The 19,792-nt window shown below is 39.9% G+C and overlaps 1 protein-coding gene across 3 annotated transcripts in view; it reads left to right on the top strand.

The window, feature by feature from the left end:
* Positions 1-6,226: 6,226 nt before the first annotated feature.
* Positions 6,227-19,792, top strand: part of GABRB2 (gamma-aminobutyric acid type A receptor beta2 subunit) — a 203,893-nt gene continuing 190,327 nt past the window's right edge. For 2 of the 3 annotated variants that reach the window (XM_006906484.1, XM_006906482.1), the window contains exons 1-3: positions 7,782-7,858; positions 8,012-8,103; positions 9,130-9,197. In XM_006906484.1, coding sequence (XP_006906546.1) covers positions 7,782-7,858; positions 8,012-8,103; positions 9,130-9,197 — 237 coding nt within the window. Of the gene's footprint in view, positions 6,293-7,629; positions 7,859-8,011; positions 8,104-9,129; positions 9,198-19,792 lie in introns of those variants that run through there. The other variant, XM_006906483.1, reaches the window with a different exon arrangement.

The raw sequence follows: 19,792 nt of genomic DNA, 5'->3' as shown, positions 1-19,792 counted from the left end.
CAGTTACATGACCTTATATCCATTTTAGCTAGTTTGCATTTGGTTTTTGTCACTTTCAACCCCAAGAGCACTGAATAAAACACTAGTGATAATAAACTTCAAAGAATTAAATGAAAAATTGTTGTTCATAACAGAGTGATCAAGCTAGTAAGCAAGCACTCAATAAATACTAGCTATGAATAATAAGTGCAATTACAATTTATCAATTACTGAGTGCTTCATACAAGTTAGGTAAATGTTCTGAGCTGGAGGAACAGTAAAAATAAAAGTTTTTTGTAGAATTAGCACATGGAGATGTTTCCAAAGGGAATTGAAACAAAACCAAAAACAAAAAAAGCGAGATATTACAACTGGCTTTAGATGCATAGAAGTGGGAGAGACTTCACTCCCTGTGAGGCCGGAGACAGCTGGACCTTTTTAATACCTTCATATGCCCAAGTGCTCTAACTGTTGGAGGCCGCTTGCAATAATATAAAGCAGATTAAAATGGACCTTTCCAGTATAAAATTTAAATTTGTACAATTGTAGACGTAATATTACATTGTATAGACATTTAATTAAACATTAATTTCAACACTGCAGTTTTCTTCTTTTCGGAATGGAGACAAAATGTACAATTTTGAGAATTCCAACATGCTTTATAGGCCTTTGAAATGCTTGTAAACCATAGACTCTCTAACTCAGGTATTTAGTAGATAAATAGTCCCAGCACAGGGCTCAGAGTATGTGACCTACATTTTGGAGACTCCATTTTATACATTAGATTACTTATATTTGGCCATCTCTCGATGGCTATCGCTAAGAAACCAACTGGAGAGAGATTTTAAAAAATCATTCGTTAGGACTGCTCACACATCAGTTTTGCTCATTTATTTATTATCTCCTTCCCTTCAGATCTTGAGAAGCAATAGGTGAAAAAAGGACTTTTCTCCCGTTCTGTCCTTTCATAGCATAAGGGTCGTCGTGTTTCATTATTGCGGAGACTGTGTATGACTATAATTAGTATCCTTATGGTGTCAGAGCTCAGGTAATGTCCTCATCTACCAAATTTACCTCCATTTAGAGCATCAGTAATTTCATTTGTTTACTTTGAAGCACACTTTTCTTGACTGACTGATTAATTTGAGGTGGTGCTATTTTGAAGGTATACGCCTTCAAAAGGTGTCCAGTAACTCTAGCTCTCAAAATTCCCTATTGGTCATTTGATTGTTAAATACAATCTCTGTTAGGTTCAGAGATCTTTTTTCTGGGCTAAGATTTTATTTCTGTCATTTTAACTCAGTGGGTGAGATAAGCTGAGAACTGTAGAGGAGATAAATCTAGAAGAGTTTTATTTATAAAGTCTCACAGTTATCAGGAAGGGCCTGAGTCATTTAATATTTTCTTATAAACTGTGTAATCTTATAGCTACTTAATCTCTGCTTCTATTTCCCTATATATAAAGTGGGGATAATAATAGTTAACATCTTATTGGCATATTATGAGGATTAAATGTGTTAGTATATATAAAGCATTTGGAACAGCATTTGACATATTAATATTATATTATTATTATTACATGTTATATTTTTAGTTAAATAAGTTAAATTGATATATATGTCATCACGCTTATTTTAGCCCAGAATTTTATGGAAACTCAAGTTTAATGTTAGTGATTCATGCTGAAGGAGACACAGCCAGGACTCAGTGGGCCTAGAATTCATATTTCTAATTCTGCAGAGTAAAACTTCATTAAGCCATAAACCCATAATTTGGAATTTATGGTAATTCAAGAACAATTTTATGTTCTGGTGTGTGAAGGCAGAGATTTTTAGACAAATAAATAAAAGGTATTTTTGACTAGCATAAAGGAAAAAATATTTGATAAAATTAAACTACTCTAGAAATATTCTCTAGCACAAAAATAAAGGTGCATTCATATATAAGATATGGAGAGGTTATTTAAAAATGGTTCTTATTTGTATTTACAGTAGGTTTAGGAAGACATGTACTTGACAATACTGTATTAGTGATCTTATGGAAATTTATGCACACAATTTAACAAATCCAATCAATATTCAAAGCTAAGAGATATTATTCATTAAAAAAAAGAATAAATACAAATGTTTAAACAATGTTAGGTGTTAAACAGGTAACCCACGTTCCATGAGAACCTCATTCAAAATCATCTTTACTGATGCTTCACCAACAGCAGGAGGTTAGGGAAGGTGATCTGGCACCTGTGGGCACATTCCATACTTTTTCTTCAACAGGCAAAAGGCAATGATATGGAGTACCACATTACTCCTTCTCCTAACTGAATTACGTTAGTTTCTAGCGGGGGGATCGGGGTGGCAGAGGGACAGAGTGACTTGCATTTTGAATTTTATACCATGAACATATAATATCTATTCAAAAATTTAAAACCTTAAAAAGATTTAATACAGTTGCCTAGTCTTTCCTTATCACAAAATTTTCTTTCCTTGGCTCCGATCACATCGCAGGAGTTTTCCTCCTACCTTGTGGGCCAGTCCTGAATTGACTCTTCTGATGGTTGTAATTGTCCTTCACCAGAAGATCGTCTTCTCAATCCTCTAATCTTCTTATTCTGTCCATCCTCCTCGGATAAGTTTCATATACTCCCATAATTTAAGTTGCTTACATCCTCAGGGTCATCAAATAGGCACTCATTCATTAGAACATATGTATTAGGTTTCTACATGGGACACTGGGTACTGGACTATAGCAGTTTGCAAAGCAGAACACAGTCTGTTGTTTTGTTTGTTTGTTTGTTTATTTGTTTTACCTTTCATTTTATTCAGGAAGATAGAATTACAATAAGTAAAATAAAAAATATGTATATTTTTAATAGCAGTACATTTCAAAGAGAAAATTAAAGCAAAGAGGGAAGTAAAGTATCAGGATGGAACGTGAAAATTGTGTATTGGCCCCAGGCCACCCCTCAGTTTTATGCTTCAGGTGCATGCATCAAAATGTCCAGTGCACCTTAAGCTTATCATGACCCCAGCTGAATGTATTGTCCCCATCAGCTTCCTTCTGCCACCACCACTGAGCTGCAAAAGCCAGAAATGTATGAGTCATCCTTCAGTTCTTCTTCCTCTCCATATCCCATCTGTCACAAAGTTTGACCAGTTCTCCCAGATAACCACAGCCACTTTTCTTCCATCTTCACTGTCATTATCCTAATTCAGACCAAAATCACCTCTCACCTGGATTCCTGCAATATCAAATCCCCTACAGCCATTACTATCTTCCTCCAATGTGATTAAAACTCGTCTTGTCACTCCTTTACTTCCACAGATCAATGGTCCCAAATTTCTCCTGCCTAGCTTTCCAACCGAATCACTCTTAGAGCCTCTCACCCATGTCCTCTAGTCTTACTGTCCTTCCTTCAGTCTTCATTCTTGGCCCAGGATATTTACTCATACTATTTCTTCTTCCTGGAATATTCTTCCCCCAACTCTTCATCAAGCTAATTCAGCCTTCAAATCTCAATTGAAGAATCACTTCATCAGACAAGCATTACCCAAATCCTCAGACTGAGTTATATGCACCAATTATGGATTCCTAATACCCCATTTTTCCCACTTCACAATATATGCTGCATTTGTTATTACTTCTATAATGGCTCTTTTCCACACTGGAATATAAGCTCCAAGTGAATAATGACCATGTCTGTCTTTTCAACACATCGCCCTATAAAAAAAGGTTGACAGGGAGTAGGTGCCAAATACACAGTTACTAAATAAATCAGTAGATACTATAGCAAATACTAATAGCAGATGGCTAGTTACCGCTTTTACTTGGCATTTATATGATTTTGAATCATGATCTCTTAAGAGTACTTATGTTTTGCCTTCTCGTTGTACATCTGGGATGATGGAGGGTGCTCTCTAACAACTGACACATCTCTAGTTTCAAGCAGCGCCCTCCCCTGCACATTACTGTTCCAATTTTCACATTCTTAGGCAGTGTTATCAGCAAAGTCTTCCAGAGAGATGTCCTAGTGTAGATCCTGCTGCACAATAAGGACCCACTTCAGGTATAAGGTGATCTCGAGTTTACAACTAGTAGGACTCTCTAATTATATTAGTTACAGCTATTGGTGAGAGATATCCCTGAGATGTTACCACATAAAGAAAATAAATACTCTTTTATCTTCTTTCCTTTTGATTGCTACTTGGGTCTTTAATGTATTTTCTTCTTAACCTTACCTTACTTCCCTTGAAATGTCTGACTTTCTCTTCTCAGGCTAATCTGTGATAATTGCACCAAATTTATGTCCACTCATTCTTTATAGGTTAATGGTATCAACCTGTTTGCTTTTCTTTCCATTCATTATACCTTATTCATTAAAAAATTGCTAATTATTAATTACATGCCAAATGTTCCACATATATGTATGTCATCCTATAACAATCAAATGGAGAATGGATTATTATTATTATTTTCATTTTTCCTGAAGAGGAAATTAATGTTTAGAGAGGTTAAATGGCCTGCCCAAGTGACAGTTACTAAGTATTTAAACTGAAATTTGAACCCAAAGGTTGGCCTCTAATTCCTTTGAAATTTACAGTTTGCATTGTGCTACTGTTAGACTTGCTGGGATGTGAGTTACTTTTATAACTATTTGCCTTCCTCTTCCATAATTTTCTGTATACAGTAGACCTTCAGTAAATACTTGTTTAACTGTTCACTGGGCCATCATCATTATTATTTTCAGCGGATGGCAGTATCTGTGGTTTGGTTCTGTTTACTGAATTTTGTTCTTTCAGCCTAAACTGAAGGGAGCCTAAGTAGGAGCTAGCTGCAGGCAGTGCAGAAAGTGCAGCCTATATGACTAAGGGTCAGAAGGAAAACCCTGTCTTGAGGTGCTTTCCAGAGGCAGAGAAGATTTCTAGGGCTTCACCAGTTGGCTCTCTGGGGTATAATGTTAACAACCTAAACTAGTTTTCCCTGCAATAGTTACTTGTGTAAAAGGTTCCATTGTGTATGAGTAAAAAGAAAAAGGCAACTTTCCTTGGCCATAGATATATGTTTTGATTCCTGTAACTCTTAAGCCAAATAATTACAAATAGGAGAGTTGCCCATTCTCTCTCTCTCCCTCTCTCTCTCCCGTGTGTGTGTGTGTGTGTGTGTGTGTGTGTGTGTGTGTGTCCTCTGTCTTGGGACTGACTCCTAGGAGCCTCGCCGCCCTGTAGAACGCCAGAATGGAGTTCCGCATTATTTACTGTACTGTCTTACCACTCTCTAACCCAGAAAACCCCTTACTTGGTGCAGGCAGAAGGCTCTCCCTGCTCGCCTTCTACCCCAGGGGAGCTGTGGGCTTCCCTCACCGCAGCCCTCCCGCCTTCACACTTCCCTTACAGTTATTACCCCAAGCCGCCCCAGAAAGACCTAGCCGGGGGAGGCTGTCAAGAGGTAAATGGGTCGAGAGTGTAGGTCGGACCTGGACCCGGAGGAGTCTCAGGTGCTGTGGAGACCACAAGCCTGCCGAGAGACCCCGACTCACGACCGCCTATCCCGGCGACAGGAGCCCCCTCCCAGACACGGGCTGGGCGCCTAGCTACACCAGCCAGCAGCCGGCAAGGTCCAGCACCTGGGAGTCAAGGCAGTCTAGTCTAATGGTTAGGGACACTGGCTTTGGAGCCCAGTCCTAGTTCCAATTTTAGCACCTGGGTGACCTTGGGCAAGTTCCTTAGCTTCAGCGCTGTAGTTTCTAAATCCATAGTGTGGGGAAACTAAAGTGATGTCTAAACTAGGATTGCTATAAGAATTAATTAACGAAGCACACCTAGCACGTAGTAGGCGTTCAGTTAATGGTAAGGATAATTAGTACGAGGAGTGAGAAGTTTTGGGGTCAGAATGTAGGTTTGAGCTCTGACTCGCAGTTATTTTCGAGGAGTGGGGGAGGGGTGGCGGGAGCACCTGCCCTACACCCCCTGCTCCCTGGTGCCAAGATTAACTCGGGAGTGCGGGGAGAGCCCTTCGTCGCCCCGGCTCCGTCAGACTGCTCTGATGCCCCGAACCCGCTGGCGCCGCCGGGCACCCGCGGCACGTCTCTCTCTCTCTCTCAGGCTACGTACGGAAAGACTTCCTTGGACATCTCCATCCCTCTCCAGCCCCCTGGCGCGCTCGCTGTCTCCTCTGGGTCCGTTGGCCACAGCGAGCGCGATCCAGCCTCGGGCGGGAGGGAAGAGGCAGCCTCTGGGTGTGCGAGTCGCTGCGCCCCGGGAAAAGGAGAGAGGAAGGGGTGGCGCGGCGACCGCGGGAGAGCGCAGTGCCCCGGGCGGCCCTGGGGCCCCTCCCTCATTTTGCCTGCCTTCCAGGGACTGCTCTGGCTTTCCGAGTCCCGATGCACAACCCCTGAACAACCGAGTGTGCCTCTCCGCCACCCGCCCTCCCGGCTGGGACAAGGGCCGGAGGCGCCAGCTCGGCACGCACGCGGCAGGAGTGGGCGGCGAGCACAGGCGGGAGAGGTAAGGAGGGGCAGGCGGCGGGGCTGGGGGAGTGTGCCTGCACGTGCGCGCGCGTGTGCGCGTGCTCTGAGGGGGCGTGGGGGCCGCCAGGAGAGCCCCGGTCGGCACCTGCCCTCCCTTCACGGTGTCGCCCCCGGCACCCACGCTAGGGCGCTTGCCTCCCGCATCCCTCATTCGCCCCCACGTCTCACCACCCCCACCATCCAAACCCCACCATCCCTACTAATAATTTCCCACTGCAAAATCAGACCAAAACCTGGAGAGATAGCGTTGCCTTTCTGCTCCCATCGCCCCCTCCCCGCCCCCCTCCTGCTATAAATAATTTGGACTAGCGGGTCAGGCACGTCACACGGTAAGAAACCGGGACCCCGAGGTTTTCTTCTCTGGGAACGGGGCAAGGTGCGAGGAGCAGGAGAAAAAAATCACTCGTGAGTAGTGAAGAAAAGCCTGCTCCTTGACTCCTAGAAAAGACTGAGCAGCGTTTTATTTTTCTCTAATTTTTCTGGCTTCCTTTTTAAAATTTATCAGGGTCTTTTTTATTCTACATCGTCTTCCCCCCACCCCTCAGCCCCAAATCCAGCGGATTGCTCAGCGTTCTTCCCATTGGTTTATTTTGTCCCTTCCCCTACGACTTCTGCTCCCACCATCTCCTCCCCTCCCCCAGCCACACAACCCCCACCTCCAGCATCCATCTCGTCCTAGACAGGGCACTATTCGCCGAAGAAATAAAGTTCAAACTCCTCTCCCTGTCTGCTTGCTGAGACCAGAAGTGGTCTCCCAGGCACCCATTTTACGCTTGCACTCCACACCTGCTATCCCTTAAATTTGTGTGTGTGTGTGTGTGTGTGTGTGTGGCACGCACGCGCGCGCGCGCACATACACACACACACACACACCACACACACACACACACACACACACACAGACACACACACACACACACACCCTACAACCCGCGAGGTGCAAAACTGCCTCCTGCAACTACCAAAACTTAACAGCCACTCTAGCTGTTTTTGTCTTAACGAAAGGACAACAGAGATTTTTATTCTGGGTCCTCCTGTGGGGTGACTTTTATATAGTATTTAAATATGTATATGTTATACATATATATGTTTTTCCTTTTTCCCCTTTAATTTTTTTTCTTAGCAAGAAAATCTGCTTGGTCCCAGGCAGCCACTGCTGCCCCTTTGATGTTTTGGTACGCCGTGCGCATGCGCCTCACATTAGAATTACTGCACTGGGCAGACTAAGTTGGATCTCTTCTCTTCAGTGAAACCCTCAATCCCATCAAAAACTAAAGGGATGTGGAGAGTCCGGAAAAAGGGCTACTTTGGGATTTGGTCATTCCCTTTAATAATCGCCGCTGTCTGTGCGCAGAGGTAAGTGTGCCCAGCGTTTCTTTTTCCTTTCTCACTTTGAAGGGCTCTGTCTGCATACCTCTGTGAGCCGGGATCTGTAGTGAGGATCAGATAGATGCTGAAGACGCTGTGCCTGCTGTCTTATTAATGCCTCTGTATTGTCTTTTTCTTTAGTGTCAATGACCCTAGTAATATGTCACTGGTTAAAGAGACGGTGGATAGACTCCTGAAAGGCTATGACATTCGTCTGAGACCAGATTTTGGAGGTAATGGGGTTGCCTTGGAAATAAGAAACAGCCCAGCTATAGCCTAAGCTGTCTTTTAAGCTTTGTGCTCGCTGTCTCTTCCTTCTTCCTCATCGTGGTGTATGTGGTATATTGAATGTGTCTCTGTGTTACCATATTGAGAAACTGATCCAAACTTAAGCTGATTTGTTACTATCCAGCACTTAGATGGTCTTTCGGTGAGACCCTCCTAGTGTGTATTGGTGATTGCTGTCCTTCGGCTTCACTGATATAAATCCTTTGCTTCATTGTCTTTGCCTCATTCAGATACAGATCTCTTAAGTTTAGTGCATAGTGTGTCCAGAGAACCTGGCTTAATGAAGGCAGTCATGAACATTTTTGAGGACAAGATGTGCAGACAATTAGTTGAGAAGTGGCATTAACCCCCTGTGCCTGCCTACTTTAGAAGAGTTTTGGCTGTGGTTTGAAGTGGCTTGTCTCTGGATATTATCCAGTCCTGGAAGCTTCCCTGCATGGGGCATGGGGAGGGCATGCTGAGGGGCTTGGGGGGTAGAGAGGCTTGGGGCGGGGGAGGGTCAGAGACCTCTCTTGATGCAGTCTGAGATACTTTGATATACCCATTTAATTTTGCTTCAGAGTCTTATGGAGCTCAAAGAGTTAAAAACTGCGTAAAGAAGCAGGGGATGGAGTGGGAGAGTGGAATGAAGAGGAGGGGGGTTTCAACACAATATATGCAATTCCCTTGGGCCTGAAACGGTTCCTGTGCTTTTTTGTAAGTTGGGTGTTCTCATGCTGAGACATCTACATACGTAGACAGAGCTGGAATCCCTCATCAATCAGGGCATATGTGTGCATGTTCAATAGAGCATTTCCTAGAGGAGTGCCTGTTCCCCCCACCTCCCTTTTAAAAAAGGAGTAAGGACTTGAAGAATTTAAGGGTGAGCAGTGGGGAGGAACTCGGGGCAGAGTGTCCATGTCCGGGGACAACTCTTGCTAAGAATGAATGAAGTTCTGAGAAATCACGTGGCTGACCATCTTGGTTTGCAGGTCCCCCCGTGGCCGTGGGAATGAATATTGACATTGCTAGCATCGATATGGTTTCTGAAGTCAATATGGTGAGTACTGAGATTTATGGCTGGATCTCCACAAACCTTTACTTGGGGATAGAAAGGAGAAAGGAGCCAGCTGGTAGGGGTGTGGTATGCGTGAGTACGTGTATGGAGTGACAGAAAGGGCAGGGGATTTTGCTTTGGAACCCACTGTGTTTGTGATTTCAGAGGCAGCTCTTTGTGGTCCCTAAGGATTTTTCCAACTGGGTTGAAATACTTGGGACTTGGCTTAAAGCAAGTAAAATGCCTCACACATTCACATGCAAAATACAGCCACATGCAAGACACCTCTTGTAGAAGCCACATTTCTTAAAGTTCAGTGGGAAATCTGGTTCATCAAGTGATATTTTGGATTTGGGTTGGGGGTCAGAAGAAGAGAGGAGGGTTTTGAGTTGACATTTAACAGAATGTAACCTACAAACTAAACTGTAGCGAGAAGCCTGAATAAATTATCTGGTGATACTCATGTCCACTTGTTGCTCTCAGAAACGGCCTCTTTACAGCTGATGGCAGGTCTCCCCCAGTTGCCCACCAGCTCCTTTAAACTCCTGACCACCAAAATAAAATAAAAATCGGCCACCCATGTTTTCAAAAGACATGCTCAGATTCTTGTGCCATCTCTGGTCACTTCTGCAGTGTTATTCACCACGTATCCTAAGCTTGTACAATTTATGGATGGGAGCACTCCTTAGTGTCTACTGCTTTGGACTTGGGGCAAGGGCTAAGAGAAAAAGCCTCCGTGTTCCCGCTGGCAAACACTTTTCCGGGGTTTGCTTCATTGCAGGTGCGCCCCCTGCTGCCCATGCTTGGGCACTGCAGACATACAAGACAAAGATAAGTGTCCTAGATACCCACCCCTACTTGGGCCATTTCTCCAGTGACTTTTCTATTGTGTGTTTCTGAAGTTTTCCCCGTTGGAAAAGTTCCTCTAGAAGGCCCACATTTGAGTGTAAGTTTCTAGTGTTAACTTGGATCGCACACAGCACATTTCCCAGAAGGCTGTGTTGCAGCATGGCTCTGCCTAGAAATGCAGTGCACTGTTAAAGAAGAGGGTCTAGTGAGTAACGTTTAATGCAAAACACTTCTAAGCCGGACTGCAGGACTTAGAAGTTTGGACACTTATTAACGTGAGGGAGCCAGAGTACTCTATAGTGCACATGCTCTCAACATTCCACAGACTTTTATAATCCCAGAATTTAAGTAAAGAGGAAGCTCAAATAACCAGCTTCATCCCCCTGTACACTGTCCAAAGATAGGTGATAATCCTGAGGTATCACAAGATTATGAGACATTGTGTGACTGCTGGAGGTGGTAGTCAACATTTCAGTAATGTTTTATGACATCTAACTTCTCTTCCAGTTATTGGGCAGGTTTTTACCATATAGGATATAAACACAGATTAAAGACAATATTGGCTGATTCAGGACCACAGATTTCTCATACATTTTGAAAATCCCTTGTGTGGGTAGAGAATATTTCTTTCTTGTGACACTATTTAATTTCTCAGATATACAAATACTCGCTTTTGTGGGATTTTAGAAGTCTTTCATCAGTTATTTGAGTTTTACCTTTAAAAAATTGGAAATGTCTTACTATGGGTACATCCTAAGTCCCAGACACTTGAATATACATTTTGTTGCTAAAAATAAAGTGATACATGGATTCCATATGTGATTGAGTTTACAAAACTCTCCTCTTGCATTTTTATTTATTTATGCTCTTTTCTCCTCCCAAATTTTATTTTACCACCTTCTCCCTTAGAGTGTCACAAAGATGGGATTTTATAGAAAAATTAAGAAATATTTAGAATCTAAAGAGACAATGCTGAGATGATTAGAAGTTGCTGCAATGGATTAGTTAATAACTTAGACATATTATATTCCAAATTGTTTAGAGTAGTAGAGGGTTGTGTTTTACTTTTTCCTTCTTAAGTTTTGTTCTTTGTTTTTTTTTTACCTACATGCAGTATTTTGGGGAGGTATCTGAATTGGACACAGTGCTAGTCAAAATATAGACCCAGCTAAGGCGAGGTGTCATCTCTTAAAGTTATTTACTGTTGCTGAAAAATCATGGGATGTAGAAAGTGTAAAAACAAATGTCAGGTTGTAAATAGGACAGTAGTGCAGCATTAATGATTAGGGCCAAATGTTAAAAATCCCATGCCAGTTTCCTTTCTAAGCCCAGTGCTAACACATGTGGACTTGTCCAGACACATTTTTACTTGTTGTAAAATAAACACATATTTCAGCTAGCAATCGTAGTGACCTCAAATTAATCTTTCAAAGGAAAATTCTGTGATGTATGGCATTTTAATTAGATATGTTTATTTGATTTGAAGCCACAGATGGGAAATTCCGTCATCGATGTCTAAATAAAATATTTGTGGCATATTTCCCCCTGTATAAAGGTCTAAAGGGATTAAAATCTTTTGATTAGATTTACTTCTGAAAGATGGTTAATTGATTATTAATGAAATCTCAAAATTGATTAAAGCACATTTCTACCTTATTATCTATTGTGGCCTGCAATCTCTGGTAATTGTAACTTTCTTTTATTATAGCAAATCTCCCTTTGAAGAGTGGTAGGCACTAGACCATTTAAATAATCATTGACTCATTTGTACCAAAAGAGAAAGGCCTGTGTCAGTGTGGTGATCCTAGAAAAACCCCGAACTGAGTCATGAGTCTTGGATGCTAGTTCTGCTTTTCCTGCTCAGTCATCCCAAGAGCATGACTCACCTGTTAAAGGGGAATAATAATCCCATTTTCACCTATCTCAGGTGACCCCCAGAATTAATAAAATGTTATATGTCATACATATTAGTATTCTCTGATCATAGCTTATATAGAAGACTGAATACCAGGCTCTCACTCAATAGAATGAATGTCCACTCCAGCTGCTACCCTCAGCGTGGTTGGGTCAGTAATTTACATTAGTAGGCCTCAGTTTCCTTATGTTTCAAATGAGAGGGGACATGTTGATTTCCAGCTCAAAGTTACATGTGTATCTGGTTTGGTTTGTTGTAACAGCTCTGATGGGTACAAAGAAGTTATCGAAAATTTAGAAATCCAGCACAGACTAAGAAAAATGCAGAATTCCTAAATGGCATGCAGTTGTGAGTTCTTACGTAGGAGGGTGGTGATGGTATGCTACTCAGCCATGTGACTCAGGTGACTGTAGGCCCGATGGAAGATCTTAGGAAGAAAGTGATCTCAATTAAAATGCTCCTGAGCAGAAAGCTTGACTTTAGAATGAAATATTTTTAGACGTCTTGGTTAAATTGGCAGGAATCTTTTTGTTAAGATTCTTGATGAAAAGTGCATTTTAAGATCCAAAATTGGCTGTGAGGATTATGGACTGAAATAGCTTTCTCTTCATTTAAAGCAGATTCTTCTCCATATTGAAACAACACACTTGCCAACCAAAGAGTAAAGCAATATTTCACTTTTGAGGAAAGAGTTCTAGTAAACACATACACAAATTACCTTTTTATGGAATGGTGAATGGAGAGAAGCACTGCCTTAAAAAAATAAAAATAAAAATAAACAGATGTTTTCTTGTACCACCAGCTGCAAAGTTTAAAATTCAATTCAGCACAAATACATATTTAGTGGCTGCTATGATCCAGCCATGCGTTAGGCATCAGGAACAGAGCAGTAGACGAGACCAGCTTGTCCCCAAACCTCAGGAGACGTAATGTACAGGTATTCACTATTCTTTATTCTACTATAGACTTCTACTATTCTTATACTTAGTGCAATTCTTATCTTTTCTCTAAAACTTTTTCTGAACACCCAAGTGAGTACTAAGGTCATTGTATCTCTCCCCATGTGGTTTTGACTATTTACTATATATAGTTTGACTCCTGGTGAATGCCATGAATATTGGGTGAAGTATTTGTTTTTATGGTAGTAATTTGTTATTATTCACTAGACTATACTATATGGACAATATTTTGTGGCTTGCTGAAGAGTTTAAATTTTGTTCCAAAGGCTAATAGGGACCCATGAAAGGGTGCCAATAGGAGAATTGCGAGAACAGAGTCATACTTCATGAAGATGCTTTTGAAGTGTGGCGCGTAGATGGAAGTGGGACAAGACCTAAGGTTGGGAAATAAGATGAAAACGCACTGGAAAAATCCAGGAAGGATTGATGACTAAGACAGGGATGTAAAGGAGAAGATATAAAATCAGGCAGGACATTTGCAAGGTAGAAGTGACAGGACTTTGTGAATTCCAGGTTTTACATGGCATCGTTTATTGATACATAGAACGGAGAAAGAACAGCCAAGTTGGGAAGGGAGAGGTGGGGATGAGGCGTGTGGGCAGACACTGAGTTCAGCCTGGGAACTGTTGACTTTTCTGCTTACATGGAATTTCCAAATGGAGATAACCAGGAGGTGATCGGAAAATGTATGTCTAGAGCTAAGTAAAGAGTCATGACTAGAGAGATGAACTTGGACATGTCAGCGTATAAGAGGTGCTACTTATAACTATGAATGGATACAATTAAAAAGAGAAAGTGAGAAGACACCTGAAAAGGGAGACCTGGTGAGCACTGTAATTGAAGTGGTGGATCATTGAAAAGGAGCCCACTAAGGAGATTAATAAGTGGCTAAGAAGCACTCAGAGAGTTAGTAGAAGAACCTGCAAATAATGTCTTCAGAGCTGAGGAACAAGGGAGTTTAAAAAAGAAGAAAATGGCCAGCTGTACCATGTAAACAACAACAAAATGTAATTTCCACAGTTCAAAGCTCTTTTATATTGGGCTGTAAAGAACCCGGTCCTGGGGCATGAAGTCTGAACGACCAGGAACATCCCTAGATGGAAAAGGCAGCAACACGTCCGCTGTCCTGAAGTTGAGGAGCGCTCTTATGCCTTGGATCTTGGAGAGGAAAGGTTTCAGTTTTCAAAGAATTTACATTGGCTGCAAATAAAGGAGGGGTTCGGATAAGGTGAAGCATTGTCAGTTCTATGATAGGAGCACAGTCTGTAAGGAACCAATAATCACGACCCTTGGTTGGTTGCAGGAAACAGTCCTGAAAGTTCATGCATGTGTGGTCATGCATCTAGTGGTCAGCTGGAAGGCGCCTGGATGTTGAGTCGAAGCTCAAACACACATTCGGGAATGTGAACAGTCTTTTGTCAGCTGCCCCTGCTATTAACAGGCTATCTGCTCTGTGTCTCTCTCACTATCCTGCCCACTGTAATTTAATTTAGAACATCTCAGAATTTTTTTTTCGTGTCAGATGCCACAATGATCAATTGAAATAAGTTCTGAGACTTGTCTCCCAGATATAGTAACAGGCACTCATATGTAAATGTAGCAAGAGGAGTTTTTGTGGTTGAAACTACACTTTTGAAAAGTTTGCATCTGAAGCAAAGTGGGGAGAGGGCAATGGCAGAATGGAGTCACATGATTTGGAAGAGGTATATTCTTTAGAAGGGCATAGGTTGCAGATACAAAGTGCGAAGTGGGGTAGAGTGGCGGACAGGAAGCTAAAGGCTTGCTGACCTCTGTATTTTGGGACATGGAGACACTTTCTACTGAGATTAGAGGAGCTTAAAATTAGCTGCTGTAGAGAATGGGTATGTGAGGTTACTTAAGATACATGAAGGATATCCAGAAAGCATGAAGCATGATGAAGAGGGTGGTGAACACTCACTGACCACAGGCAGGCTTAACTCTACATAAATTGTGCTTAGAAGCTCCCCTACCCAATTTTAGCAAGGTTTTCTGTTCTCCCCTTTTCCTTCTCCTCCTTCTCCTTCTCTTTCCTCCTCTTCTCTTATAGAGTACCTCACTTTTCCCACCATTATCATAACATTAATAAAATAATTATAGCTGCAGCTTATTGAGTCCATAACTTGTGCAGGTATCATGTTGATATGCCTTATCTCATCTAATACTCCTGTAAACCTATTTACAAAAGAGGGATCTGAGGCCCAGAGAGATTAAATGACTTGCTCAAGGTCGTACAGTTAGCAACTGACTGACTTCACATTCCTCAATCATAGCCTGCATTATCCTGCATTACTGCAATTTTAAATATAGAAAGGCCTCATTTCAAAAAAAAAAATAACTTCCATTCCTTGAGGACCTCATTTTGTTGTAGTTGTTTGTTTTTATTGTTTTTTGCTTTTTTTTTGGTTTTTTTTTTTTTTGCCAGATAAACTAATCAAAAGATGTTACTTTTAGTCTTCTTCCTCTTTACCTTGGAAAAAATACCTTAATTTCATTATGATGATTTTTTTTCAAGTAGACCTTTTAATCAGTGCGTATTAAATATAAGATACAGTCTTCATTCTTGAGAAGCTCACATATTATATCTGTTGAGCTCTATTTAAAGTAAGAAATAAAGGAAAATTTATGTAAGATCTTGAAGAGTCAAGGATGTTGCTTATGTTATTTTTTTTTTCATTATGAATGAGTGCTATTTAACCTGTTTAATAATTATCTTATTGCTGCTGCAGAATCTCAGATAACCATTAAGGCCACTAATTGTCACTAAATGTTGGCTGCTATATGTTTAAGTACTGTAAATTCTCGGTGATTTTAGGTTTTTGGTGGACACTATGTGACAAGACTACACTCTTTTCTTTTTCTTCTTTCACGAAGAATTCATTTTCAATTGAACTTTTTCTTGATTTCTGTTTGATTTCTGATAAATTGCTCCTGCAAATAATTCTCTTAAAGGCAATTGAGTCTTTTCTTCTCCTCACAGATCTTTCCTTCCTCCATTCCACACAATATAAATGAGCCTCACTATAAAGATTGTATCTCTAGAAGACGTATTCATCTGTTTGAAAACAACTATGCCACTTGATAGTGACAGTATATAAATTCTGTTTCTCTTGGTTAACTCTTAGGGCAAACTTTTGCTATTGCTTTATGGTACCTTGAACAGTGGTCTCACCTGAATGTGGCATGAAATACAGATCTGACTATGGGTTTACTCTGCAAGAGAAGGCAGGTGAGGGAAGTATCTCAAGTTTTATATTTTAGAAGTGCATCACATGTGCTTCCCCACTCCCTCCAAGTGATTAAATGGTCATAGGATATCTAAGAATGTAAATCAGAGAAAGTGTTTCTCTTAACATTGAGGAGAGGGCCTTAATTTTAGGGGTGGGCACTGACTTGTTTTGTGAACAGTCTAAGGCAAGGTTTCATAACCTTTTCATAATTGGCATTTGGGGACAGATAATTCTTTGTTTGTGGAGGGGCTGTCATGTTCATTGTAAGGTGTTTAACAGCATTCTGGCCTCTGCCTACTAGATGCCAGAGGTACCCCCAGAATTATGAAAGCCAAAAATGTCCCCAGAAATGGACAAATGTGCCCTGGGAAGCAAAATTGTCCCCAATTTAGAACCACAGGTATAAAGAGTGGTTTTGTGCCTTTGTCTCCAAACAACTAGAGAAAAGATTTTTTCATTGAGAAATAGATTTTGTGCTCATTTACCATTTCATTTATGTTTGATGGTACATTGTGACAAAACCAGTTTTAAAATATCAGCAAACATCAAAGGCAAAGCTTGTCCCATCCCAATAGCTTCATTAAAACTGTGTTTTAATTTGCCTATATTCCCTTCTAGTTCTTTGTTTATTCATATTTTACACATTGAACTTATAATTTTATTTTGTAGAGAGAATTTATAATCTATATTGTCACTTAGCAGACCATGAGTATTTTTGGTTTTATGCTTTTTTTTAAAAAAAGCACACACCTCTACACACCAATGGAAACCAGTGTATATTTTTCATGCCTTTTCCATGATCTTATAAATATACACAAATATATGAGAATATTGGTATTTTCTTTTTTGTATTGGTATTTTTTCAAAAGGTTTTAAAATACATTTAATAGATTATTAGTCATAATTCTAGCTATAGATTATTTGAAAAAAAGCATTATTTACTTTTACTTATACACCATTAACTATAATATAGAAATAATATGCAAAATAGAGAACTAGATTTAAAAAGCATATAAATTCTTGTATATCAATTTGACTCACCTTTACACAGCCACTCTTTGTTTATATCCTTATATTATCCAGTTTTTCCAAAATCAGTTTACATTTTTGGATGACATAAAATATGCTTTGAAACAGAAAGTTGAAAGAAGAATTTAAAAAGATGGTTTTGAGTTATTAAAAGATACAAATACCAGGTTTATTTCTTGCTTCCAATTTTGCTTTTTTATTTGTAAATATATATTTTATTAAACAAGGAGAGCAACAGGTTTATATTATCCTATCCCTGTTTATATGGAAAAATACGGGGGTGTCCTTTGCCCATTGGCTCTTGCTATTGCTTGGTTTGTTAACATTCTATCTGCATTTTTACTGCCAAGTCTCATTTTCCGTGCTACAATTTGGCACTTACTGCCCACTCACCTGCCAAGAGGTCTTAACTTAAAAGTAATTGGGCAATTGAAGATAAAATAACTTCTCTCCTTACACAATGGCAACAATTAAATTAATGAAGGTTTTGAGGTAAATCTACATATACCTTAGAAAAGCAATACACGAATAAGCCATAGAGGAAGATCAGAGATTTTTGAGGTGTGCAAATACATGGTCACTGTCTGCATGTGCCCCCATGCCTGACACAATGCCTGGCAACTAGCAGGTGCTCAACAAATATGGATTGCATGGCTTTGTTGGAGGAGTAGTTGAGGGAATGTAGTATATTGGGCTACTGGTATGTATTTAATTTATCAAGTGCTAACTTAACCAGCACTATACCAATTAGGCTGTATTGTGGATATGAAATGGTTCTTACATTGGGGCGAAAGCTCTCTCTGGAGTTTGAGAAAGACTAATCTTACTTGCCCGAAGAGGGAGGTTACGGTTTGATGGAAAGAAGAGTATTTCAGATGGTGGGAGAGGAGAGTGGTATATCCCTCAAGTAAAGAAATCAAAGTGAAAGGTTGAGAACCAGGTTTTTATAGTGATTCTCAGACTCTGCTGTGTAATAGAATCATCCAAGTCTAGTGTTAATATTCCTATTTTCAGGGCCCACGTACAGAGTCTGATTCAGTAGGCCTGGGAGGACAATCAGGAATCTGCATGTTTGAAAGCCTTAACTCTTTTAGAGTTTTGCATTTCCCATGAAGATAAGAATATAATAAATAATAATGGAAAATTCAAGGCTATTTTATTTTGAATCTTACTCTGCTAATGGGAAATATTGAATAAGGCTGGTAATATAGATAATTCAAAGGCGATTGCTGTTTTCTCTCAAGACAGTCCTATTTATTCTTACCTTTAAACTTCTAAACCATCAACATAGAAAAAGTAATGTTTTAGAGAGTGTGCTGTTTATCCCTTCCAGGACAGAATGTTTGTTTTAAAATAGTTCAGTCTTCCTACTTAGGACTGACTACAAGGTAACTGGATTGACAATCAGACAACTGGTTTTTAAACAAACATACAAAGATCATTTTTAAAAATTGTCAGTTTTTGTGAAGATATGGAAATTTCATCAACTGTATATTTTTCAGGAAATATTTTTGACATTAATTTTAAGTGAGATGATTTATAGGCCATTTTAAAGAATATCATAAAATAAGAAGTGGAGATGTGAAAGAGTTTTAAGTGTTTAGGTGCCAGTTATTGGGTCGTAAAATCTAATCACCATTCTGTGTACTTGCTGTCGTTGAAACCACCATGATACAAAAAAATGAAATTTAGTAGTTTTTATGTCAGTTTTTCTTGATCTACATACAAAGAAACTTCAAGGCTATTTTGTAAATTCATACTTCTGTTTCTTTGGCCAAATTAGTGTTTGAGTCAATAGACTGAAGATCTCTTGAAGTGATCTCTGATTGACCAGTTGTATAAGTCACTCCTCTTTCAAGCATTGATAAACCAGCACTCTCTTTGCACCCTGGTGGGTTCATCTGCTGGACTGTGTAAATTTGCATCTGACTTATGTATTGGAAGAATGCTCACGAGTGTTTACTTGAATCACATGAGTATGCCTGTGTGGCAAACCGTTTCTTTAACAGAATTCTTTAAAAATTATACCCTTGTTATTTTAAAAGTCATAATATTTTAAATATTTGCCAGATTTACAGATGAAAGATCTGTAGAATTATGGACCACATTAAAAAACAGTTTACTTATTTCCTATTTTTTGAATGTTTTATTTTAGACTTAAGGTTTTAGAGGCCAAATTCTGTTCTATAGGAGATCTGACTAAAGTCACTCTGATAATTGCTTTTATAACACCATGAAGTAATATTCTCTGGCAAATATTCTCTGGTTATTTGGAAAGATCAGCTATCATTTTATATCTTAATTGCATATTTTCTAAGAGACCATAAAACTCTGTCTATTTAGTAAGCCAGCTTTGAAAAACACACTTAAAAATGACTGTTATTTACCAAACTGACTGTGATCGTCATCACCCGTTAGACCATATAGGCAGGAATTTGTCGTAATGGAACTTTCTTTACTTAGAATGATTAGTCAAAGCGGCAAATATTGTAAATGTGCCCTGTGGTAAAATTTCCAGATTGGGACAACAAACCAACAGACAAATCCTCTTAATTGTTTATCCTGGAGTTCTGGGTTTCTAGTTTTATTGTTGTTGTT

This window comes from Pteropus alecto, unplaced genomic scaffold (assembly GCF_000325575.1).
Source record: "Pteropus alecto unplaced genomic scaffold, ASM32557v1 scaffold40, whole genome shotgun sequence".
In the NCBI taxonomy this organism is placed as follows: Eukaryota; Metazoa; Chordata; class Mammalia; order Chiroptera; family Pteropodidae; genus Pteropus; species Pteropus alecto.
The sequence above is the reverse complement of the archived record's forward strand: the minus strand, read 5'-3'. Positions and strand labels throughout refer to the sequence as shown.